This window comes from Ranitomeya imitator, chromosome 4, assembly GCF_032444005.1.
Source record: "Ranitomeya imitator isolate aRanImi1 chromosome 4, aRanImi1.pri, whole genome shotgun sequence".
NCBI lineage: Eukaryota > Metazoa > Chordata > Amphibia > Anura > Dendrobatidae > Ranitomeya > Ranitomeya imitator.
This window is the reverse complement of record NC_091285.1, coordinates 9365842-9391476: the sequence shown is the minus strand read 5'-3', so window position 1 is coordinate 9391476 and position 25635 is coordinate 9365842. Positions and strand designations below refer to the sequence as shown.

Genomic DNA, 25635 nt, shown 5'->3' with positions numbered 1-25635 from the left:
TTTTTAAATCATAATGACAACCCAAAACATCCGAATGACCCTGATGAAAAGTTCACACACCCCATTTCTTAATACCGTGTATTGCCCCCTCTAACATCAATGACAGCCTGAAGTCTTTTGTGGTAGCTGTGGATGAGGTTCTTTATTTTCTCAGATGGTAAAGCTGCCCACTCTTCTTGGCATAAAGCCTCCAGTTCCTGTAAATTCCTGTCTAGCATGAACTGCGCTTGAGATCTCCCCAGAGAGGCTCAATGATACTGAGGACAGGAGACTGAGATGGCCACTCCAGAACGTTCACTTTGTTCTGCTGTAGCCAATGACAGGTCGACTTGGCCTCGTGTTTTGGATCGTTGTCATGTTGGAACGTCCAAGTAATAATTATAATCTGTATTTATATAGCGCTTTACAGTTTAATAATTTCAAACACAACAGACATAAGTAACAATGTTAACAATACAATAATTAAAGCACAATAAGCCGCCCCTGCTCGTAAGAGCTTACAATCTACAATGAGGTGGGGGAGATACAAAGTACAGGTGTGTATTACAATGATGGTCCAGCCATCTTCAGGGGGAGGGGGATAGATGGAAGTGGTGAATGGGCTACACACCCGCCCTTACACATAAAATGAAAAGAGAACATGCACAAAACAGGGATCACCAAAAGATTAGAGTAAAAATACAAAGCTTTATTACAGAACCGGAGATACACACATAGAAAAACAATTAACAATCCCTTTGGGATAATTCACACAAAAACAGATCCAAAATGAGGAGTATAATACTCACGAGTTCGCCGAGGCGAAAAATGGCGTCAATCTGTCTGACAAAGCCAACACAACTGAGGACTAAAGAAACGATGAACACTTGTTGTAAATGACGTCTGAGAAGAAAATGTGAATAAATGGAGGAAGAGTCCCAGCAATGTCCTGACTGCACCAGAAGGTGTAATAATGAGAATGTGCAACGACACAACCAGTCCTACAAGATGGCGGCTGCACAGACTATGGCAGCAATGAGCTAAGGTCCCAGTGCGGCCCTAACTGGTCAGGGGGCCCGGGTGCATAGGACGAGTTGGTGTAACAAGCAGTCAATACTCCGCCCTGACACCCCAGCACACGGTCCAGCCTCAGGGGTGCACGGACCCACGCGTTCCGACACTCACGGTGTCTTTTTCAAGGTGGATATACCCCGGTCCTGTTATTTATCTTTACATAGAGAGCAAAATTAAATCAAAAATTATGCCAGCTGTTTCCTGGCGGCACCCAGAACGGCATAATGGTGGCTCGGCGGTGATACACGAGGTGGGCGGTGGCCCGGAAGGAAGCAAGTGAAGGTTCACATATATCGAGAGCATGCGCGGACCCTGTGTGAGGCAGAAGTCATAAATTCGTCTCCAAAAAAAAGATGTATTTGAGCACAAACGCATGCGCTGTAGGATGGAATGCGCATGCGCCGGGTGATTTCTTTGGTTTAACAAGCGTGACACCGCGCAACACAATAAGGGCACATATAAAAAAGCGAAAACAACGAAAAATGGGATCTTACGGCCAATTAAATATAGGCTATTATTTCACAATGCAACAAAATATGAAAAAAAGCAGAAATACAGATATGATCGAGATATGTACAAGACCTAGATGCCCCACCGCCGAGCCACCATTATGCCGTTCTGGGCGCCGCCAGGAAACAGCTGGTATGATTTTTGATTTAATGTTCCTATTTATAGATAAATAACAGGACCGGGGTATATCCACCTTGAAAAAGACACCGTGAGTGTCGGAACGCGTGGGTCCGTGCCCCCCTGAGGCTGGACCGTGTGCTGGGGTGTCAGGGCGGAGTATTGACTGCTTGTTACACCAACTCGTCCTATGCACCCGGGCCCCCTGACCAGTTAGGGCCGCACTGGGACCTTAGCTTATTGCTGCCATAGTCTGTGCAGCCGCCATCTTGTAGGACTGGTTGTGTTGTTGCACATTCTCATTATTACACCTTCTGGTGCAGTCAGGGCATTGCTGGGACTCTTCCTCCATTTATTCACATTTTCTTCTCAGACGTCATTTACAACAAGTGTTCATCGTCTCTTTAGTCCTCAGTTGTGTTGGCTTTGTCAGACAGATTGACGCCATTTTTCGCCTCGGGGAACTCGTGAGTATTATACTCCTCATTTTGGATCTGTTTTTGTGTGAATTATCCCAAAGGGATTGTTAATTGTTTTTCTATGTGTGTATCTCCAGTTCTGTAATAAAGCTTTGTATTTTTACCCTAATCTTTGGCTGATCCCTGTTTTGTGCATGTTCTCTTTTCTTGGGGTAGAGCATTCCAGAGGATTGGCGCAGCACGGGAGAAGTCTTGGAGTCGGGAGTGGGAGTATGGGGGGCCGCACTGTGCAGAGCTTTGTGGGGGAGAACAAGTACTGTGAATTGTATCCTGTAATGAATGGGCAGCCAGTGTAACGACTGGCGAAGAGCGGAGTCCGAGTAACGATTAGATAGATAGATGGACGACCCTGGCTGCCGCATTTAGGATGGACTACTGGGCTGATGAGTGAAAATTTGCCCCCAGTATTTGCTGAAAACGTGCTGCATTCATCTTTCCTATTTTTTTTTTTTTTTAATAACTTTATTGATATCACAGGCTGGTGTTGAGCGAACAGCCTGAGTCTCCGGTGATCACTAGAGGCGTCCATTGAACCATGACTGAAGAAGAGTCGTGGTTGTCATAGAAACAGGTCACGTGACCAGGAAGTGATGGATTCAGCCGCTGATTGGTCAGCACGGAGCACGTGTCAGCCGCGACCTTGGCTTGCTCAAAACAAATAAAGAGCGGGGCTAAGGTAAGACTACATTTCCCGGCATGCAGCGTCTCGAGGGCGGGATGACTCTGCGCAACGTATTGGTGCATGCATACAGGAGGCGCTGTGATTGGTCGCTGCTCCCTCGTGCGATGGCCGTCATGGTGACGCTGCCAGGCAACCCGGGGAGGCGACAATAAGAGACGGCGGCGGCCGGACGGGCAGAAGAACGGCGAGGCTGGAGACAGGGAGAAGGTGAGGCGCCGGCCGGGAGAGCGGGAAGGAGGGGAAGACGGTGCGGCGGCCGGTGTCACTGACGTCCTGCTGTAATTATGGATGCTGTGTGGTGACCCGACGGTCAGCTGCCTGTAACACCCCGTACCCCTGTATACTGCCCCACAGCCCCCCGCACCCCTGTGTACAGCCCCCCGCACCCCTGTATACTGCCCCACAGCCCGCCGTACCCCTGTGTACAGCCCCCTGTGTACAGCCCCCGGCACCCCTGTGTACAGCCCCCCGCACCCCTGTGTACAGCCCCCCGCACCCCTGTGTACAGCCCCCCGCACCCCTGTGTACAGCCCCCCGCACCCCTGTGTACAGCCCCCCGCACCCCTGTGTACAGCCCCCCGCACCCCTGTGTACAGCCCCCCGCACCCCTGTGTACAGCCCCCCGCACCCCTGTGTACTGCCCCACAGCCCGCCGTACCCCTGTGTACAGACCCACAGCCCCCCTTTTTACTGCCCCCCGCACCCCTGTGTACAGCCCCCCCGCACCCCTGTGTACAGCCCCCCCGCACCCCTGTGTACAGCCCCCCCGCACCCCTGTGTACAGCCCCCCCGCACCCCTGTGTACAGCCCCCCCGCACCCCTGTGTACAGCCCCCCCGCACCCCTGTGTACAGCCCCCCCGCACCCCTGTGTACAGCCCCCCCGCACCCCTGTGTACAGCCCCCCCGCACCCCTGTGTACAGCCCCCCCGCACCCCTGTGTACAGCCCCCCCGCACCCCTGTGTACAGCCCCCCCGCACCCCTGTGTACAGCCCCCCCGCACCCCTGTGTACAGCCCCCCCGCACCCCTGTGTACAGCCCCCCCGCACCCCTGTGTACAGCCCCCCCGCACCCCTGTGTACAGCCCCCCCGCACCCCTGTGTACAGCCCCCCCGCACCCCTGTGTACAGCCCCCCCGCACCCCTGTGTACAGCCCCCCCGCACCCCTGTGTACAGCCCCCCCGCACCCCTGTGTACAGCCCCCCCGCACCCCTGTGTACAGCCCCCCCGCACCCCTGTGTACAGCCCCCCCGCACCCCTGTGTACAGCCCCCCCGCACCCCTGTGTACAGCCCCCCCGCACCCCTGTGTACAGCCCCCCCGCACCCCTGTGTACAGCCCCCCCGCACCCCTGTGTACAGCCCCCCCGCACCCCTGTGTACAGCCCCCCCGCACCCCTGTGTACAGCCCCCCCGCACCCCTGTGTACAGCCCCCCCGCACCCCTGTGTACAGCCCCCCCGCACCCCTGTGTACAGCCCCCCCGCACCCCTGTGTACAGCCCCCCGCACCCCTGTGTACAGCCCCCCGCACCCCTGTGTACAGCCCCCCGCACCCCTGTGTACAGCCCCCCGCACCCCTGTGTACAGCCCCCCGCACCCCTGTGTACAGCCCCCCGCACCCCTGTGTACAGCCCCCCTTTATACTGCCCCACAGCCCCCTGTGTACAGCCCCCCCGCACCCCTGTGTACAGCCCCCCCGCACCCCTGTGTACAGCCCCCCCGCACCCCTGTGTACAGCCCCCCCGCACCCCTGTGTACAGCCCCCCCGCACCCCTGTGTACAGCCCCCCCGCACCCCTGTGTACAGCCCCCCGCACCCCTGTGTACAGCCCCCCGCACCCCTGTGTACAGCCCCCCGCACCCCTGTGTACAGCCCCCCGCACCCCTGTGTACAGCCCCCCGCACCCCTGTGTACAGCCCCCCTTTATACTGCCCCACAGCCCCCTGTGTACAGCCCCCCGCACCCCTGTGTACAGCCCCACAGCCCGCCGTACCCCTGTATACTGCCCCACAGCCCGCCGTACCCCTGTATACTGCCCCCCGAACCCCTTTATACTGCCCCACAGCCCGCCGTACCCCTGTATACTGCCCCCCGAACCCCTGTATACTACCCCACAGCCCGCCGTACCCCTGTGTACAGACCCACAGCCCCCCTTTATACTGCCCCACAGCCCCCTGTGTACAGCACCCCTGTATACTGCCCCACAGCCCGCCGTACCCCTGTGTACAGACCCACAGCCCCCCTTTATACTGCCCCACAGCCCGCCGTACCCCTGTATACTGCCCCCCAAACCCCTTTATACTGCCCCACAGCCCTCTGTGTACAGCCCCCCGCACCCCTGTATACTGCCCCACAGCCCGCCGTACCCCTGTGTACAGACCCACAGCCCCCCTTTATACTGCCCCACAGCCCCCTGTGTACAGCCCCCCGTACCCCTGTATACTACCCCGCAGCCCCCTGTGTACAGCCCCCCGCACCCCTGTGTACAGCCCCACAGCCCGCCGTACCCCTGTATACTGCCCCACAGCCCCTGTGTACAGCCCCCCGCACCCCTGTATACTGCCCCACAGCCCGCCGTACCCCTGTGTACAGACCCACAGCCCCCCTTTATACTGCCCCACAGCCCCCTGTGTACAGCCCCCCCGTACCCCTGTATACTACCCCGCAGCCCCCTGTGTACAGCCCCCCGCACCCCTGTGTACAGCCCCACAGCCCACCGTACCCCTGTATACTGCCCCACAGCCCCTGTGTACAGCCCCCCGCACCCCTGTATACTGCCCCACAGCCCGCCGTACCCCTGTATACTGCCCCGCAGCCCCCTGTGTACAGCCCCCCGCACCCCTGTGTACAGCCCCACAGCCCGCCGTACCCCTGTATACTGCCCCACAGCCCCTGTGTACAGCCCCCCGCACCCCTGTATACTGCCCCACAGCCCGCCGTACCCCTGTATACTGCCCCGCAGCCCCCTGTGTACAGACCCACAGCCCGCCGTACCCCTGTATACTGCCCCCGAACCCCTGTGTACAGCCCCACAACCCGCCGTACCCCTGTATACTGCCCCCCGAACCCCTGTATACTGCTCCACAGCCCCTGTGTACAGCCCCCCGCACCCCTGTGTACAGCCCCCCTTTATACTGCCGTACAGCCCCCCGTACCCCTGTATACTACCCCGCAGCCCCCTGTGTACAGCCCCCCGCACCCCTGTGTACAGCCCCCCGCACCCCTGTGTACAGCCCCACAGCCCGCCGTACCCCTGTATACTGCCCCCCGAACCCCTGTGTACAGCCCCCCTGTATACTGCCCCACAGCCCCCCTTTATACTGCCTCGCAGCCCCCCGCACCCCTGTATACAGCCCGCCGTACCCCTGTATACTGCCCCACAGCCCCCCTTTATACTGCCCCACAGCCTGCCGTACCCCTGTATACTGCCCCACAGCCCCCCTTTATACTGCCCCACAGCCTGCCGTTCCCCTGTATACTGCCCCACAGCCCCCCTTTATATTGCTTCGCAGCCCCCTGTGTACAGCCCCCCGCACTCCTGTGTACAGCCCCACAGCCCGCCGTACCCCTTTATACTGCCCCACAGCCCCCCTTTATACTGCCTCGCAGCCCCCTGTGTACTGCCCCCCGCACCCCTGTGTACAGCCCCCCGCACCCCTGTGTACAGCCGTACAGCCCCCCTGTATACTGCCCCCCGCACCCCTGTGTACTGCCCCACAGCCTGCCGTACCCCTGTATACTGCCCCACAGCCCCTGTGTACAGCCCCCCGCACCCCTGTATACTGCCCCACAGCCCGCCGTACCCCTGTATACTGCCCCGCAGCCCCCTGTGTACAGCCCCCCGCACCCCTGTGTACAGCCCCACAGCCCGCCGTACCCCTGTATACTGCCCCACAGCCCCTGTGTACAGCCCCCCGCACCCCTGTATACTGCCCCACAGCCCGCCGTACCCCTGTATATTGTCCCACAACCCGCCGCCCCCCTTTATACTGCCCCCCGAACCCCTGTATACTGCCCCACAGCCCCTGTGTACAGCCCCCCGCACCCCTGTATACTGCCCCACAGCCCGCCATACCCCTGTGTACAGACCCACAGCCCCCCTTTATACTGCCGTACAGCCCCCCGTACCCCTGTATACTACCCCGCAGCCCCCTGTGTACAGCCCCCCGCACCCCTGTGTACAGCCCCACAGCCCGCCGTACCCCTGTATACTGCCCCACAGCCCCTGTGTACAGCCCCTGTGTACAGCCCCCGCACCCCTGTATACTGCCCCACAGCCCGCCGTACCCCTGTATACTGCCCCGCAGCCCCGTGTACAGCCCCCCGCACCCCTGTGTACAGCCCCACAGCCCGCCGTACCCCTGTATACTGCCCCCCGAACCCCTGTGTACAGCCCCCTGTATACTGCCCCACAGCCCCCCTTTATACTGCCTCGCAGCCCCCCGCACCCCTGTATACAGCCCGCCGTACCCCTGTATACTGCCCCACAGCCCCCCTTTATACTGCCCCACAGCCTGCCGTACCCCTGTATACTGCCCCACAGCCCCCCTTTATACTGCCCCACAGCCTGCCGTACCCCTGTATACTGCCCCACAGCCCCCCTTGCAGCCCCCTGTGTACAGCCCCCCGCACTCCTGTGTACAGCCCCACAGCCCGCCGTACCCCTTTATACTGCCTCGCAGCCCCCTGTGTACTGCCCCCCGCACCCCTGTGTACAGCCGTACAGCCCCCCTGTATACTGCCCCCCGCACCCCTGTGTACTGCCCCACAGCCTGCCGTACCCCTGTATACTGCCCCACAGCCCCTGTGTACAGCCCCCCGCACCCCTGTATACTGCCCCACAGCCCGCCGTACCCCTGTATACTGCCCCACAGCCCCCTGTGTACAGCCCCCCGCACCCCTGTGTACAGCCCCACAGCCCGCCGTACCCCTGTATACTGCCCCACAGCCCGCCGTACCCCTGTATACTGCCCCACAACCCGCCGCACCCCTGTATACTGCCCCACAGCCCCTGTGTACAGCCCCCCGCACCGCTGTATACTGCCCCACAGCCCGCCATACCCCTGTGTACAGACCCACAGCCCCCCTTTATACTGCCGTACAGCCCCCCGTGTACAGCCCCCCGCACCCCTGTGTACAGCCCCCCGCACCCCTGTGTACAGCCCCACAGCCCGCCGTACCCCTGTATACTGCCCCACAGCCCCCCGCACCCCTGTATACTGCCCCACAGCCCGCCGTACCCCTGTATACTGCCCCGCAGCCCCCTGTGTACAGCCCCCCGCACCCCTGTGTACAGCCCCACAGCCCGCCGTACCCCTGTATACTGCCCCACAGCCCCTGTGTACAGCACCCCTGTATACTGCCCCACAGCCCGCCGTACCCCTGTATACTGCCCCGCAGCCCCCTGTGTACAGCCCCCTGCACCCCTGTGTACAGACCCACAGCCCGCCGTACCCCTGTATACTGCCCCCGAACCCCTGTGTACAGCCCCACAACCCGCCGCACCCCTGTATACTGCCCCGCAGCCCGCCGTGCCCCTGTATACAGCCCCCCGCACCCCTCTGTACAGACCCACAGCCCGCCGTACCCCTGTGTACTGCCCCCCTGTGTACAGCCCCCCGCACCCCTGTGTACAGCCCCACAGCCCGCCGTACCCCTGTATACTGCCCCCCGAACCCCTGTGTACAGCCCCCCTTTATACTGCCCCACAGCCCCCCTTTATACTGCCTCGCAGCCCCCCGCACCCCTGTATACAGCCCGCCGTACCCCTGTATACTGCCCCACAGCCCCCTTTATACTGCCCCACAGCCTGCCGTACCCCTGTATACTGCCCCACAGCCCCCCTTTATACTGCCCCACAGCCTGCCGTACCCCTGTATACTGCCCCACAGCCCCCCTTTATACTGCTTCGCAGCCCCCTGTGTACAGCCCCCCGCACTCCTGTGTACAGCCCCACAGCCCGCCGTACCCCTTTATACTGCCCCACAGCCCCCCTTTATACTGCCTCGCAGCCCCCTGTGTACTGCCCCCCGCACCCCTGTATACTGCCCCGCAGCCCCCTGTGTACAGCCCCCCGCACCCCTGTGTACAGCCGTACAGCCCCCCTGTATACTGCCCCCCGCACCCCTGTGTACTGCCCCCTGTGTACAGCCCTCCGCACCCCTGTGTACTACCCCACAGACCCCTGTATACTGCCCCCTGCACCCCTGTGTACTGCCCCCTGTGTACAGCCCTCTGAACCCCTGTATACTGCCCCTCAGCCCGCCATACCACTGTATACTGCCCTGCAACCCCCTGTGTATAGCCCCCTGAGACCCCTGTGTACTGCCCCCTTTGTACAGCCTGCCGTACCACTGTACCCCTGTGTACAGCCCCGTGCACCCCTGTGTACAGTGCCCCACACAGAAACCCACACACAGCCCTGTAACTTCCCTCCACACACCCTTATATACTGCCCTGTTTGTCCGTGTGGTAACTCAACAGTCGGCCGCCCCCATACCCCTCTATCCTGCCCCCGTACAGGAGTATACGGCCCACTACCTCCGGCACATCTGTATACTGCCCCCCCGTACAGGAGCATACGGCCCACTACCTCCGGCACATCTGTATACTGCCCCCCGTACAGGAGCATACGGCCCACTACCTCGGGCACATCTGTATACTGCCCCCCGTACAGGAGTATACGGCCCACTACCTCCGACACATCTGTATACTGCCCCCCGTACAGGAGCATACGGCCCACTACCTCCGGCACATCTGTATACTGCCCCCCGTACAAGAGTATACGGCCCACTACCTCCGACACACCTGTATACTGCCCCCTGTACAGAAGCATACGGCCCACTACCTCCGACACATCTGTATACTGCTCCCCTGTACAGGAGTATACGGCCCACTACCTCCGGCACATCTGTATACTGCCCCCGTACAGGAGCATACGGCCCACTACCTCCGGCACATCTGTATACTCCCCCTTCCCACCCCCACCCCCCGTGCAGGAGCATACGGCCCACTACCTCCGGCACATCTGTATACTGCCCCCCCCCCCCATACAGGAGTATACGGCCCACTACCGCCGGAACATCTGTATACGGCCCACTACCTCCGGCACATTTGTATACTGCCCCGTACAGGAGTATACGGCCCACTACCGCCGGCACATCTGTATACTGCCCCCCCCCCCCATACAGGAGTATACGGCCCACTACCTCCGGCACATCTGTATATTGCCACCCCCCCTGTACAGGAGCATACGGCCCACTACCGCCGGCACATCTGTATATTGCCACCCCCCCTGTACAGGAGCATACGGCCCGCTACCTCCGGCACATCTGTATACTGCCCAATACCCCCCCCCCCCCCCCCCCCCCGTACAGGAACATACGGCCCACTACCTCCGGCACATCTGTATACTGCCCCCCCCACCCCCCCGTACAGGAGTATACGGCCCACTACCTCCGGCACATCTGTATACTGCCCCCCGTACAGGAGTATACGGCCCACTACCTCCGGCACATCTGTATATTGCCACCCCCCCTGTACAGGAGCATACGGCCCGCTACCTCCGGCACATCTGTATACTGCCCAATACCCCCCCCCCCCGTACAGGAACATACGGCCCACTACCTCCGGCACATCTGTATACTGCCCCCCCCACCCCCCCGTACAGGAGTATACGGCCCACTACCTCCGGCACATCTGTATACTGCCCCCCGTACAGGAGTATATGGCCCACTACCTCCGACACGTCTGTATACTGCCCCCCCCGTACAGGAGTATACGGCCCACTACCTCCGGCACATCTGTATACTGCCCCCCGTACAGGAGTATATGGCCCACTACCTCCGGCACATCTGTATACTGTCCCGTCCGTCCCCCCCCCCCCCCCGTACAGGAGTATACGGCCCACCACCGCCAGCACATCTGTATACGGCCCACTACCTCCGGCACATCTGTATACTGCCCCCCGTACAGGAGTATATGGCCCACTACCTCCAGCACATCTGTATACTGCCCCCGTACAGGAGTATACGGCCCACTACCTCCGGCACATTTGTATACTGCCCCCGTACAGGAGTATATGGCCCACTACCTCCAGCACATCTGTATACTGCCCCCCGTACAGGAGTATACGGCCCACTACCTCCGGCACATCTGTATACTGTCTGTATGGTGTGCACCATACATAGTCTTCTGAGTGGGGGTCTTCAGTAAGAGATAAGGGGTCACGTTGCTGAGCGGAGGGGTCCCTGACTTCTCACATGTTGGGGTGTGCCCTCTATGCTGTGGCTGTTGGTGAATGTTGGGAGTAGTAGTTGCAGCCCTCCGGTGTTCAGTCATGGCGGCCCCCCGTCTGGGGATGTATCGGGGGCTCAGGTGGTGTTCTGCAGCCATATTTCCCATATCATTAAATCTGATTTCCTCAGTGAACTCCTCCTGTCGCCGCCATATAATCGATTACTGGTGCGAGTCCTCCCGATGGTTCCACATTACACCCTTTCCTGACCGCTGACCTCGCATCACCTGTAGTTAAAGGGCCAGTAGCCCCCATCACTGGTTCCTTATGAGGAGCGGCTGGAGATGAGATATTAAGTAGAAATTCTGCACTTCCTGTCCTTCAGCCCGACCTGGAATGGCTGATAACAGGGAGCAATAGAGTGCAATTCCCAATAAGCCGGGCCTCCTCTACGCAGCTCGATTTGACTGATAACAGGGATAGATTGCAACCTTGGTCCTGTCCACCACTTCTTTTTTTGGTTGTTTCCAGCCCTGCTACTCTCTGCGACACTTCAGACCCCTGGTCCATAAGGTTTTGTGGTCTTTTTGTGCCCCCCAGACCTTTGCTGTACCCTGCGCCCCTCCTTGGTGCGGAGCGAGCCCTTGACATTACTATTAGCAGCCGGTGACGTCTCCGCCGGTATCGGGGTCCCGCTTTACAGTTTGCTGTTTTCTCGTCGGAGGTCTTTGCTTTATCAGTGGTGTCAGGCCAGGATCTAGAAGCCACCGGGCCCGGGGCTGCTCCGCCCCGTGTTGCACCGGGGCTGCTCCGCCCCGTGTTGCACCGGGCCCGGGGCTGCTCCGCCCCGTGTTGCACCGGGCCCGGGGCTGCTCCGCCCCGTGTTGCACCGGGGCTGCTCCGCCCCGTGTTGCACCGGGCCCGGGGCTGCCCCGCCCCGTGTTGCACCGGGCCCGGGGCTGCCCGTCTGGCCTGTTGTATATGGAGGCTGCCAGAGGCAGCTGCAATTTAAAGGAGCAGGCCCCCTTTTTTTTTTTTTTTTTTGTGCACGTATAGCCTGCATCATTGATGCTAAGCTGTCACATACATTGGCTTTTACTGAATGGCCCCAGCTGCTCTTTTGGGGGCTGATCTTCTCTGCACCGTCCAATTGGACCATCTTGCTGTGACTGATCGCTCGCTCCTGAGGTTCGTTCCTCCCCGCGGGGGGGTTATGTTCCTGGAGCTGCATAGTTTGGCGCACGCTCCAGTATGTGCCTTTATTTTGGGAGCTGCGGCTCCGATGACCTTGCTCTGTACGTTTCACCGAGTACAGGGACCTCCCAAGACACCTGGACCGGGGGGATATTGGACCAGGGCGAGAACTACAAGAACCGGAGTAATGGTCAGTTGCCCTCTATATGGCACCTACGAGTCCTGTCTGCAGCTTTTGGTGTGACTGGAGAAGACCTGACGTTTCAGCGGTCTTTCTTCGCCTTATAGGATGTGGGGGAGATTAGTCCGGGGTCTTACAGTGCAATATGTGCAGCGTCTGGGGGCTGTCTGAGCATGCTGGGTGTTGTGGTTTCGTGGCAGCTGAATTGCTGCAGGTTGATTATCTTGACGTCGTGTTCATCGGACACCGGACCGCTGCGACCAGTCACTGGTCTCCAACAGTCAGATGCTGTATATCCTCGCTGAGGCTAGTGATTGGGCGCAGCGGTCAAGACACGGATGGATGGGACTGCACGACCAGGCCTGAACGCAGGGTGATCACTGACACATTGCGACAAACGCATGCGAGTACAGACCTGTGTAGGTGCCCGCTCCCGGGCGGTGACCCTCCTGACTACGAGAAGTCGCCCGGGCGGCTTTTCCAGTTCTGCAGAGAGTTCCCGGCCGGTGACAGGGTGTCGGTGTATCGGGATGGAGCGGGGGCTGCGCACTGTGACGCCCCTCCTCCCATTGTACATCGGTCACCCAGGATATTCGGGTTATAAGACAACCATCAGTTGCTTCAAGGAGCACTTCCCGCCAGGCAAGAGGTTCTGCAGCAGCCAGGTGTGTCTTTCTAAAGCTTTCTCCCCATATATAATAGATATTTTACATGGACAGAGAGGATCAGGAGGCTTCTGGTTTGGAGGCTGCTTTTACTGTCAAATGTACGCAGCAGCCGATCTGAACAAGCAAAGCTGCAGCGTAAAGCATGGGGGGGGGGGAAGAAAGAGCTGCAGCGTAAAGTATGGGGAAGACGGTGAAGCTGCAGCGTAAAGCATGGGGGGGGGGGAGACGGAGAAGCTGCAGTGTAAAGCATGGGGGGGGGGGAGACGGAGAAGCTGCAGTGTATAGCATGGGGGGGGGAGACGGAGAAGCTGCAGTGTAAAGCATGGGGGGGGGGGGGACGGAGAAGCTGCAGTGTAAAGCATGGGGGGGGGGAGGACGGAGAAGCTGCAGTGTAAAGCATGGGGGGGAGGACGGAGAAGCTGCAGTGTAAAGCATGGGGGGGGAGACGGAGAAGCTGCAGTGTAAAGCATGGGGGGGACGGAGAAGCTGCAGTGTAAAGCATGGGGGGGGGGAGACGGAGAAGCTGCAGTGTAAAGCATGGGGGGGGGGGGACGGAGAAGCTGCAGCGTAAAGCATGGGGGGGGGGGGAGACGGAGAAGCTGCAGCGTAAAGCATGGGGGAGACAGAGAAGCTGCAGCGTAAAGCATGGGGGGGGGGGAGACGGAGAAGCTGCAGCGTAAAGTATGGGGAAGACGGTGAAGCTGCAGCGTAAAGCATGGGGGGAGACGGAGAAGCTGCAGTGTAAAGCATGGGGGGGGGGGGAGACGGAGAAGCTGCAGTGTATAGCATGGGGGGGGAGACGGAGAAGCTGCAGTGTAAAGCATGGGGGGGGGGGAGGACGGAGAAGCTGCAGTGTAAAGCATGGGGGGGAGGACGGAGAAGCTGCAGTGTAAAGCATGGGGGGGGAGACGGAGAAGCTGCAGTGTAAAGCATGGGGGGGACGGAGAAGCTGCAGTGTAAAGCATGGGGGGGGGGAGACGGAGAAGCTGCAGCGTAAAGCATGGGGGGAGACGGAGAAGCTGCAGTGTAAAGCATGGGGGGGGGGGGGAGACGGAGAAGCTGCAGTGTATAGCATGGGGGGGGAGACGGAGAAGCTGCAGTGTAAAGCATGGGGGGGGGGAGGACGGAGAAGCTGCAGTGTAAAGCATGGGGGGGAGGACGGAGAAGCTGCAGTGTAAAGCATGGGGGGGGAGACGGAGAAGCTGCAGTGTAAAGCATGGGGGGGACGGAGAAGCTGCAGTGTAAAGCATGGGGGGGGGAGACGGAGAAGCTGCAGCGTAAAGCATGGGGGGGGAGACGGAGAAGCTGCAGTGTAAAGCATGGGGGGGGGGAGGACGGAGAAGCTGCAGTGTAAAGCATGGGGGGGGGGAGGACGGAGAAGCTGCAGTGTAAAGCATGGGGGGGGGGAGGACGGAGAAGCTGCAGTGTAAAGCATGGGGGGGAGGACGGAGAAGCTGCAGTGTAAAGCATGGGGGGGGAGACGGAGAAGCTGCAGTGTAAAGCATGGGGGGGACGGAGAAGCTGCAGTGTAAAGCATGGGGGGGGGGAGACGGAGAAGCTGCAGTGTAAAGCATGGGGGGGGGAGACGGAGAAGCTGCAGTGTAAAGCATGGGGGGGGGGACGGAGAAGCTGCAATGTAAAGCATGGGGGGGGGAGACTGAGAAGCTGCAGTGTAAAGCATGGGGGGGGGGGAGACTGAGAAGCTGCAGTGTAAAGCATGGGGGGGGGGGGAGACGGAGAAGCTGCAGTGTAAAGCATGGGGGGGGGGACGGAGAAGCTGCAGTGTAAAGCATGGGGGGGGGGACGGAGAAGCTGCAGTGTAAAGTATGGGGGGGGGGGGAGGACGGAGAAGCTGCAGTGTAAAGCATGGGGGGGGGGGACGGAGAAGCTGCAGTGTAAAGCATGGGGGGGGGGACGGAGAAGCTGCAGTGTAAAGTATGGGGGGGGGGGGGGGGGAGACGGAGAAGCTGCCGGTAAGGCAGGAGGCAGATTTCAGACTATGTAACCTCCAATGGACCTCTGCTCTGCCAGCGTCACCCCTGTGTCCTAATGGAGCAGAGATGCAGTGTAAAGCATGGAGTCTTTCCTGATAAGTGGCGCCCCCGGTGTCGGCTCGGCGTTCTGCTCTCACCATTCAGTAACTTATAATTATACTCCAGTCACAGCCAAAGCTGCATTCAGAAATGGAATGAAGAGTAACTACAGTTCCCATAATGCCCAGCACCCAGATGTCTAGCATGGTGGTCCGGATATCTATTACTTTGGGGGTGCTCCGCTCGGGGTCTCCATGCTTGTTGTATCACCTCTGCGGCCCCTCTGATTCTGTGCCAGGTGTAGTGATGACGTCCGTGGCCTCCGCCGCCCCCCAACATTTCCTCTGAAGTTCTGCCGGAGAATTCCTGGGCCATGTGTGGAAGTTTCCAGAGGTCTTGCGTCTCACAGACGTAGGGTCTTACTTGTGCGCTGCATTCCTGCCGAGCTGCGTCACCCTGATTACCACAGAGCTGATGACTGGTTTCGCCGCCTCTGCCGCTGGTCAGTCATGGTGCAAGTTCTGAGAAAGGTTGTCGGCTGGTGCTGGGATCTGTGCCCCCCAAGGTCTCGCACCAGGGCTGTGGCGCTGCGTCGTCCCCCGGACGCTTTTGCGCACACTTGATCAGATCCACTTCCGTTCCTTGTTTAATTACCTCAGTAAACAAGCGGAATCGGGCTCTGTACACATCCGCCCCGCTGGGCACCATGTACCACGTAAGAGAGCTGGCACCTGTAGTACCTGGGAAACTCTGTCCCGGGCCGCTCAATAAATAGTGCCCAACCGTCCTCATCTGCCAGACAGGAGAGCAAACCATGGCGCATCAGAGGGAGAGCATACAGCGGGGTCAGCCAAGGTATAAAACTACTATAATACTGCCCCTATGTACAGAATATAACTACTATAATACTGCTCCCTATGTACAAGAATATAACTACTATAATACTGCCCCTATGTACAAGAATATAACTACTATAATACTGCTCCCTATGTACAAGAATATAACTACTATAATACTGCTCCTATGTACAAGAATATAACTACTATAATACTGCCCCTATGTACAAGAATATAACTACTATAATACTGCTCCTATGTACAAGAATATAACTACTATAATACTGCCCCCTATGTACAAGAATATAACTACTATAATACTGCTCCTCTGTACAAGAATATAACTACTATAATACTGCTCCTATGTACAAGAATATAACTACTATAATACTGCCCCCTATGTACAAGAATATAACTACTATAATACTGCTCCTCTGTACAAGAATATAACTACTATAATACTGCTCCTATGTACAAGAATATAACTACTATAATACTGCCCCCTATGTCCAGGTATATAGCTGCCATCGTGCTGCCCCCTATGTCCAGGTATATAGCTGCCATCATACTGCCCCCTATGTCCAGGTATATAGCTGCCATCGTACTGCCCCTGTGTCCAGGTATATAGCTGCCATCATGCTGCCCCCTATGTCCAGGTATATAGCTGCCATCGTACTGCCCCCTGTGTCCAGGTATATAGTTGCCATCGTACTGCCCCCTATGTCCAGGTATATAGCTGCCATCGTGCTGCCCCCTATGTCCAGGTATATAGTTGCCATCGTACTGCCCCCTATGTCCAGGTATATAGCTGCCATCGTACTGCCCCCTATGTCCAGGTATATAGCTGCCATCGTACTGCCCCTGTGTCCAGGTATATAGCTGCCATCATGCTGCCCCCTATGTCCAGGTATATAGCTGCCATCGTACTGCCCCCTGTGTCCAGGTATATAGTTGCCATCGTACTGCCCCCTATGTCCAGGTATATAGCTGCCATCGTGCTGCCCCCTATGTCCAGGTATATAGCTGCCATCGTGCTGCCCCCTATGTCCAGGTATATAGTTGCCATCGTACTGCCCATTATGTCCAGGTATATAGCTGCCATCGTGCTGCCCCCTATGTCCAGGTATATAGCTGCCATCGTGCTGCCCCCTATGTCCAGGTATATAGCTGCCATCATGTGGTCGGGCTGTGATTTGCTGCGGTTGCCCCCTGGCTCTGGTGACTGTTCGGCATGTGTCGGCTGGCACCGTGGCGCCTCCCTCGCCGGCAGGTTGGCGTTCCCTCGGATGCCGGCGCCCCCTGTAATTATGGCGCTTGCTGACTATAACATTGGCCTCTCTGGGGTTTCGCCTTCTTCTCAGATTGTAATTGGGAGATTTAAAGGGCCAGCACACTTCTTTTCTAACAATACGTAGTGCCGCAGGCTGCGCCGTGCTGGGGGGCTGCCGCTCGCTCTGGGTCGGGGGTGGTCTCTGTGAAGCTTTACTGTTTATTATGGAAGGTGGGAGACCAGAGCGTATTGAGGCCGTTAATAATTAGTCTGTAAGTGGCCGTCTCTCTCCCCCGCCCGGGTCCATCCTGCCCTGCGCTGCCAGTTGGCTAATCCAGCTCTGAGCTCCTTTCCTCGTTAATGCTGAGCCCCTGTTTTGCATATTAAGCTGTTGATGATGAGCACGTGCCCCCTCCCCCGCCCAGTGGTGCCCACCGTCTCACCCGTCTGCCAGCTACATAGATTCTCCCTGCGGCCTGGTATAAGCCCTCTGCCCACCGCCACCTGTATTTTTGGCTCTGACATTCATTGTTCTTTTTGCCCTCGCCCCTTTATGACCCGGCCATCCTGTGCCCCCCAGGTGGTGGTGGTCCGGCGGAGGACGAGAAGCTCCCGCCCCCTGTGTGTAGTCGAGGGGCGCAATTATCGGATTTCACAGCTCTTTGATGTTGCCTGTGACCGGACCGTAACGCCTCGGATTAGGGGCAATGGCACCCACCGGGGTAAGGGCCGGAGCCCCTCTAGTCCCTCCCTAATAATTCCTTCTAGGTGCTTTCCCCTTTAAGAGACCTTGTCCGCGCGTGGCGTGTTGTGCAGGTTTATTATTGGGGGAGGGGTAATCTTATCAGATTCTGATAAATTAATAACTTTTACGACTCGTGTTGGATGTTTCCTCCGCCGCTCCGGATCGCGGTTCTCTTTCCTGCGCAGGTTGGCGGTCGGCCGCCATGCTCCCCCGCTCTGGGCACAGAAGTAATGGCTCAGCCGTCGTTCTGGGCTTTGGGGTCCGCGGGCAACACGGGTGAATATTAATGACTTTAATCTCCCCGCAGGTCTCTGGAGTGACGCTGGCCTTCCGTCCAGCAGAAAAGACCCTGACGTGGGACCCCCACATCCCATGAACACACAAGACGCGGAGGGGAGCAGCGTCCGTCCTGAGTCTGTCCTGAGGCTGCGCAGAGGACACATGCCAGTCACCTCCGAGGGCCCCAACTCCCAGCATGACCAGTACGACGATGTGTGCGCCCTTCTGGCTGAGCCCCCTCCAAGCCCTGCCCAGGAGAATGTAAGTCCCTGCGCCACGCTGATTCCACGTGTGTGCTGTGCCAGGCCCGCTGCCGCAGGAGGCCCAGCATTGAGGGTCCCACAGCAGCACAGAGTATTTCAGGGGAGGAGTGCGCTGATCCTGAGGGGAGGCCCAGCAATGAGGGTCCCACAGCAGCACAGAGTATTTCAGGGGAAGAGTGCGCTGATCCTGAGGGGAGGCCCAGCAATGAGGGTCCCATAGCAGCACAGAGTATTTCAGGGGAGGAGTGTGCTGATCCTGAGGGGAGGCCCAGCAATGAGGGTCCCATAGCAGCACAGAGTATTTCAGGGGAGGAGTGCGCTGATCCTGAGGGGAGGCGTAGCATTGAGGGTCCCATAGCAGCACAGAGTATTTCAGTGGAGGAGTGCGCTGATCCTGAGGGGAGGCCCAGCATTGAGGGTCCCATAGCAGCACAGAGTATTTCAGTGGAGGAGTGCGCTGATCCTGAGGGGAGGCCCAGCATTGAGGGTTCCACAGCAGCACAGAGTATTTCAGGGGAGGAGTGTGCTGATCCTGAGGGGAGGCCCAGCATTGAGGGTCCCACAGCAGCACAGAGTATTTCAGGGGAGGAGTGCGCTGATCCTGAGGGGAGGCCCAGCAATGAGGGTCCCATAGCAGCACAGAGTATTTCAGGGGAGCAGTGCGCTGATCCTGAGGGGAGGCCCAGCAATGAGGGTCCCACAGCGGCACAGTATTTCAGGGGAGGAGTGTGCTGATCCTGAGGGGAGGCCCAGCATTGAGGGTCCCACAGCAGCACAGAGTATTTCAGGGGAGGAGTGCGCTGATCCTGAGGGGAGGCCCAGCAATGAGGGTCCCATAGCAGCACAGAGTATTTCAGGGGAGCAGTGCGCTGATCCTGAGGGGAGGCCCAGCAATGAGGGTCCCACAGCGGCACAGTATTTCAGGGGAGGAGTGTGCTGATCCTGAGGGGAGGCCCAGCAATGAGGGTCCCACAGCAGCACAGAGTATTTCAGGGGAGGAGTGCGCTGATCCTGAGGGGAGGCCCAGCATTGAGGGTCCCACAGCAGCACAGAGTATTTCAGGGGAGGAGTGTGCTGATCCTGAGGGGAGGCGTAGCATTGAGGGTCCCATAGCAGCACAGAGTATTTCAGGGGAGGAGTGTGCTGATCCTGAGGGGAGGCCCAGCAATGAGGGTCCCACAGCAGCACAGAGTATTTCAGGGGAGGAGTGCATTGATCCTGAGGGGAGGCCCAGCATTGAGGGTCCCATAGCAGCACAGAGTATTTCAGGGGAGGAGTGTGCTGATCCTGAGGGGAGGCCCAGCATTGAGGGTCCCATAGCAGCACAGAGTATTTCAGGGGAGGAGTGTGCTGATCCTGAGGGGAGGCCCAGCAATGAGGGTCCCACAGCAGCACAGAGTATTTCAGGGGAGGAGTGCGCTGATCCTGAGGGGAGGCGTAGCATTGAGGGTCCCACAGCAGCACAGAGTATTTCAGGGGAGGAGTGCACTGCCTTAGTGTGGGTGGAGCAGGATGCCAGCAGTGCAGAGTATTTCAGCAGCCCCTCGTCCAGGGGACAGGATTATGTAAAGCAGAGATGGAGGGTTAACTAGCCCTGTATAGACGGTCCGGCTGCGGACCCCCGCGCCTCTTCCCCGGGCGAGAGCGGAGCTTGTGCCTTGTATTATATCTTACAAAGGCGTCCGTGTGTGGAGGGCGGTCTGCAGCCCCCCAAACAGCGGCCGGAGCCAGTGTGCGATCTGCAGCACACAAAGACCGCTGTGTGCACCCCGGCGGGCCGGCGAGGACTGCGTGCATGAAAGGGTTACTCAACCCAGATGCACCATCCCCCGCTACTGAAGGATCCAGAGCTCCTCCACTCCTGATGGGGCTGACAACTGCTGTCTCTGCACATGAGGGGTTGTCAGAGCCTCTCGCCTGACTGCAGCTGTGACCATCGGGCTCCGGACCCCAGCGGCTCATGGTAGCCCCCTCATATTCCCAGCTGCTGCCCCCAGTTATAGATGGAGTTCCACATTATTTTACACACAGTATGATATAAATGTCTCATCTGGGGGTCCGCTCCCCACATCACTGTAGACCCTGCACTGACTGCGGGGATATGTCATGTATGGGGGTCCGCTCGCATTACTGTAGACCCTGCACTGACTGCGGGGATGTGTCCTATATGGGGGTCCGCTCCCGTTACTGTAGACCTTACACTGACTGGGTGGATGCGCTGCCTCCCGTCCCCGGGGCTTCCAGCGGAGGTGAAGGTGACCTTGTCCCGCTGCTCGGGGTGGTGGCAGTTTTTCTCCCGTCTGCAGAAGGTGACTGATTTCTGCTCCGTCGCCCGGGGCCGCAGTCAGTGCTGCGCTCAGCACTTGTGCTCGCACCGGCCGCATCAATAGTTAATAAGCGCCTGTCTGTATACAGGAGTCGTGCATCATCCTCCGGCCTGGTGTCTCCTCCGGCCCGTGGGCTCCTCCGGCCCGTGGGCTCCCCCGTCTCCTCCGGCCGGGCGGCTTCCCCGTCTCCTCCGGCCCGGCGGCTCCCCTCTGCGCCAGCCCATTAGCCTCCAAACGACCACAGGACGCTCGAGAAGTTGAATCTCCGCATCAGGAAAGCTGGGTGACTGCGCACGTTGGTGCCTCGGGACCGTAACCCTGGCGGGTGGGCAGCGCACGTCTCGGCCCATCCTGCCCCTTCGTCACTTGTTTATCTCTCTGGATATTAATGTGACGGGATCGGACTCGCGCCCCCGTGATGCCGCCACACACTGGTGTCTATTGTCACACTCTGATCTCACCGGGCACAGTGCCCACCGGGCTGTGGGTCGGGGGAGAAAAGGGCTATGGTGGATTTTTCTATTTTCGGGCAAAATAAAATGACCCTGCCCCCCCCCTCCCCCCCCTTATCTGCGGGTCTTATCTAACACACGGACCCTCCTCCTCCTCGCGGACGGCGTCAGTCCCAGCGTACCACCCGACCTGCCAAAACCCTTTCTTGCCAAATTCTCCGACTCTGCGTGTGAGGAGGAGATAATCCATAACTTGTGATAAGGGCTGAAGTCCACGGGTGACCGGTCCTGCCTGGCACCGCACTGCTGTGGGTGTGGACCACGTGCAGGATCCCAGCGAGCTGGGTGGGAGATCTTTGTCCCATAATCCCTCTGGTCTCTCGGATCTTGACGATCAGTCCTGGCGCGGTTGATCATTTACACACTGGCATGTGACAAGCGGGGGGTCTGCAAACACCTGGAATCTGCTGGGAGTTGTAGTTAGTTATGGAGGCACAAGCTTGACTTTTCTAGTTCCTTGGGGGCTGGTCTTAAAGGAAGTCATGTGACCTCTGGCTCATAATCATTGGCTGGGAGCTCACACAGGGCGGAGCTATATATATAACAGGAAAGTGACCTGTGCTGCTGCAGATACAATTGTAACGAAAATCAGCTGAGCGACATGTTATAGTCACTGTATTATATCGGGGTCTCCCTGCCCCCCGGAGATCTCATCACTTCATTACCGAATACCTGAGCGATACCACAAAATACGGCGGCTGCCAGGAATAAGATTCCGGCCGCTCAGCGGTGTCCGATGTCGTCCTGCGACGGCCGCCACTTGTGTGGATTCTGCCGAGGGCGACGGATCCCGTTACCTTTTATGTAACATTTAGCGAAACGCAGACGATTCCCGGGTTGGATTTCGGCACATGAAACCCAAGTGTGAAGTCACCCAGTGACCTAAATGTGGGAGGCAGCAAAGCCGAGTGTTCACTGACAATAAGGGCCCCTTTCCACTTGTGAGAAAAACGGACGAGTGCAATCCGATAAAAAATCGGATTGCACTCGGACCAATGTTAATCAATGTGACACTCCATTTGCGAATTTTTTTTTTTTTTTTTCCCAGCCGAAATCGGACTGAGAAAAATCTGTGTCGGCTGAGAAAAAAATCGCAGCATGCTGCGTATTGCTGAGATTCTCGGACGAGACTCGCCAATGCAAGTCAATGGGTGCGAGAAAAAAAACGCACAGCACTCGCACCATGCAAGTGCTGTCCGATTTTTACGCACCCGTGTCCTTAGAAAAGCCGGCAATTCAGCGCAGAGTACAGTAAAATCACACTGACAGGTTAGATGAGAGTAGATATATACACATAGAATAGGTATATATACATATATATATGTCAGGGAGACACCTATATATATATATTTATATTTAATGCAGCGCTAGATAGCTTTAAAGCTGGTAATTCAATTACCGGCTTTTGCTTTCTCCTTCCTAAACCCGACATGATATGAGACCTGATTTACATACAGTAAACCATCTCATATCACCATTTTTTTTGCATATTCCACACTACTAATGTTAGTAGTGTGTATATGCAAAATTTGGCCGTTCTAGCTATTATATTTAAGGGTTAAATGGCGGAAAAAATTGGCGTGGGCTCCCGCACAATTTTCTCCGCCAGAGTAGTAAAGCCAGTGACTGAGGGCAGATATTAATAGCCTGGAGAGGGTCCACGGTTATTGGCCCCCCCCTGGCTAAAAACACCTGCCCCCAGCCACCCCAGAAAAGGCACATCTGGAAGATACGCCTATTCTGGCACTTGGCCACTCTCTTCCCATTCCCGTGTAGCGGTGGGATATGGGGTAATGAAGGGTTAATGCCACCTTGCTATTGTAAGGTGACATTAAGCCTAATTAATAATGGAGAGGCGTCAATTATGACACCTATCCATTATTAATCCAATTGAAAGAAAGGGTTAAAAAAATACACACACATTATTAAAAATTATTTTAATGAAATAAAAACAAAGGTTGTTGTAATTTTTTATTTAACGCCCCAGGCTTTCTAGGAAAGTTCCCACGATCTATGAACAGCCAGCAGAGGACGCCTCACCGCAAATGAAGCTAAATATAGCTCATTGATCTATATTTAGACTCATTTCCCGGGGTTTTGCAGCGAGGAGTAGCATTGCATTAGCAAAGCTCCTGGCTGCAAAATGTTTTAACCCCTTCAGAAGGATTTACATCGTTGGACTTTACAGATCTGTGGAAGGTAAGTATATTGTTGGTTTATTTTTTTTTTTGTCACAGAACGAGGGTCTTCACTGAGTGGATTGGGCGTTAAATAAAAATGAATGGGAAGAGAGTGGCCAAGTGCCAGAATAGGCGCATCTTCCAGATGTGCCTTTTCTGGGGTGGCTGGGGGCAGGTGTTTTTAGCCAGAAGGGGGGGGGGGGGGGGCAATAACCATGGACCCTCTCCAGGCTATTAATATCTGCCCTCAGTCACTGGCTTTACTATGGCGGAGAAAATTGTGCGGGAGCCCACGCCAATTTTTTCCGCCATTTAACCCTTAAATATAATAGCTAGAACGCCCAAATTTTGCATATACACACTACTAACATTAGTAGTGTGGAATATGCAAAAAAAATGGTGATATGAGATGGTTTACTGTATGTAACCAGGTCTCATATCATGTCGGGTTTGTGAAGGAGAAAGCAAAAGCCGGTAATTGAATTACCAGCTTTAAAGCTATCTAGCGCTGCATTAAATATAAATATATATATATAGGTGTCTCCCTGACATATATATATGTATATATACCTATTCTATGTGTATATATCTACTCTAATCTAACCTGTCAGTGTGATTTTACTGTACTCTGCGCTGAATTACCGGCTTTTCAAAGGAGACCCGTGCGTAAAAATCGGACAGCAATACGGATGTCATACGGATGTTGCGATAAAAAAATCGCATGACACTCGCATGGCACTCGCAGACGTTACATCAGTTTTTTCGGTCCGTAAATCGGACCGTTTTTTTCTCACACAAGTGGAAAGGGGCCCTAAGGGTGAGGGGAAAACCCAGCCCCCTCCCCAGACCGGAGCATGGTGGACGCACCCAAGAATGTAATACGCCCAAATATATAACTGCTATAATACCGCCCTCTATGTACAGGAATATAACTAATATAATACTGCTCCTATGTACAAGAATATAACTACTATAATACTGCTCCTATGTACAGAATATAACTACTATAATACTGCTCCTATGTACAAGAATATAACTACTATAATACTGCTCCTATGTACAAGAATATAACTACTATAATACTGCCCCTATGTACAAGAATATAACTACTATAATACTGCTCCTATGTACAAGAATATAACTACTATAATACTGCTCCTATGTACAAGAATATAACTAATATAATACTGCCCCTATGTACAAGAATATAACTACTATAATACTGCTCCTATGTACAAGAATATAACTACTATAATACTGCTCCTATGTACAGAATATAACTACTATAATACTGCCCCTATGTACAAGAATATAACTACTATAATACTGCTCCTATGTACAAGAATATAACTACTATAATACTGCTCCTATGTACAGAATATAACTACTATAATACTGCTCCTATGTACAGAATATAACTACTATAATACTGCTCCTATGTACAAGAATATAACTACTATAATACTGCTCCTATGTACAAGAATATAACTACTATAATACTGCTCCTATGTACAAGAATATAACTACTATAATACTGCCCCTATGTACAAGAATATAACTACTATAATACTGCTCCTATGTACAAGAATATAACTACTATAATACTGCTCCTATGTACAAGAATATAACTAATATAATACTGCCCCTATGTACAAGAATATAACTACTATAATACCGCCCCTATGTACAGTGATGGCACTAGGTGACTGGTGGGTTCAGTAGTTGGTCTGATATTTGGGGTCGTGGTCTCTTCGCTGCCCTCTTATTTCGGGCCGGGTATTAATGGTTCCGGCTCTGGGTGTGGCGGTGATGTCGCCTGGTAGCGGTGGTATTACACAGGATGTAATGGCGGGATGACTCCGGGGATTTGTTTTCCAGGAAGATGGCGCTCCGCTCTCGGTAATTGGGCTCTGGGGGAAGCCGCTGGATGATCTCGGAGCCTCGTGAGTCGCATCATGAGACTTCTTTTAATAACCTCCATTCATCATGTATTGTGGCGCAGGATGCTGGGGCATGATGGGAGTTGTAGTTCTATGAGGCATGTGTATGGGGGGAGGGGTGTACTTATTTCC

The 25635-nt window shown here is 56.4% G+C and overlaps 1 protein-coding gene across 4 annotated transcripts in view; it reads left to right on the top strand.

Moving 5' to 3' along the window:
• Nucleotides 1-2941: 2941 nt before the first annotated feature.
• The window catches only part of ADIPOR2 (adiponectin receptor 2), a 64116-nt gene continuing 41422 nt past the window's right edge, over nt 2942-25635 (top strand). Inside the window, exons 1-2 of one of the 4 annotated variants that reach the window (XM_069762935.1) lie at nt 2942-3048; nt 18310-18542. In XM_069762935.1, the coding sequence (XP_069619036.1) occupies nt 18375-18542 (168 nt within the window). In that variant the 5' untranslated portion in view covers nt 2942-3048; nt 18310-18374. Of the gene's footprint in view, nt 3049-12335; nt 12460-12984; nt 13116-18134; nt 18230-18309; nt 18543-25635 lie in introns of those variants that run through there. The other 3 variants (XM_069762937.1, XM_069762936.1, XM_069762934.1) reach the window with 3 other exon arrangements.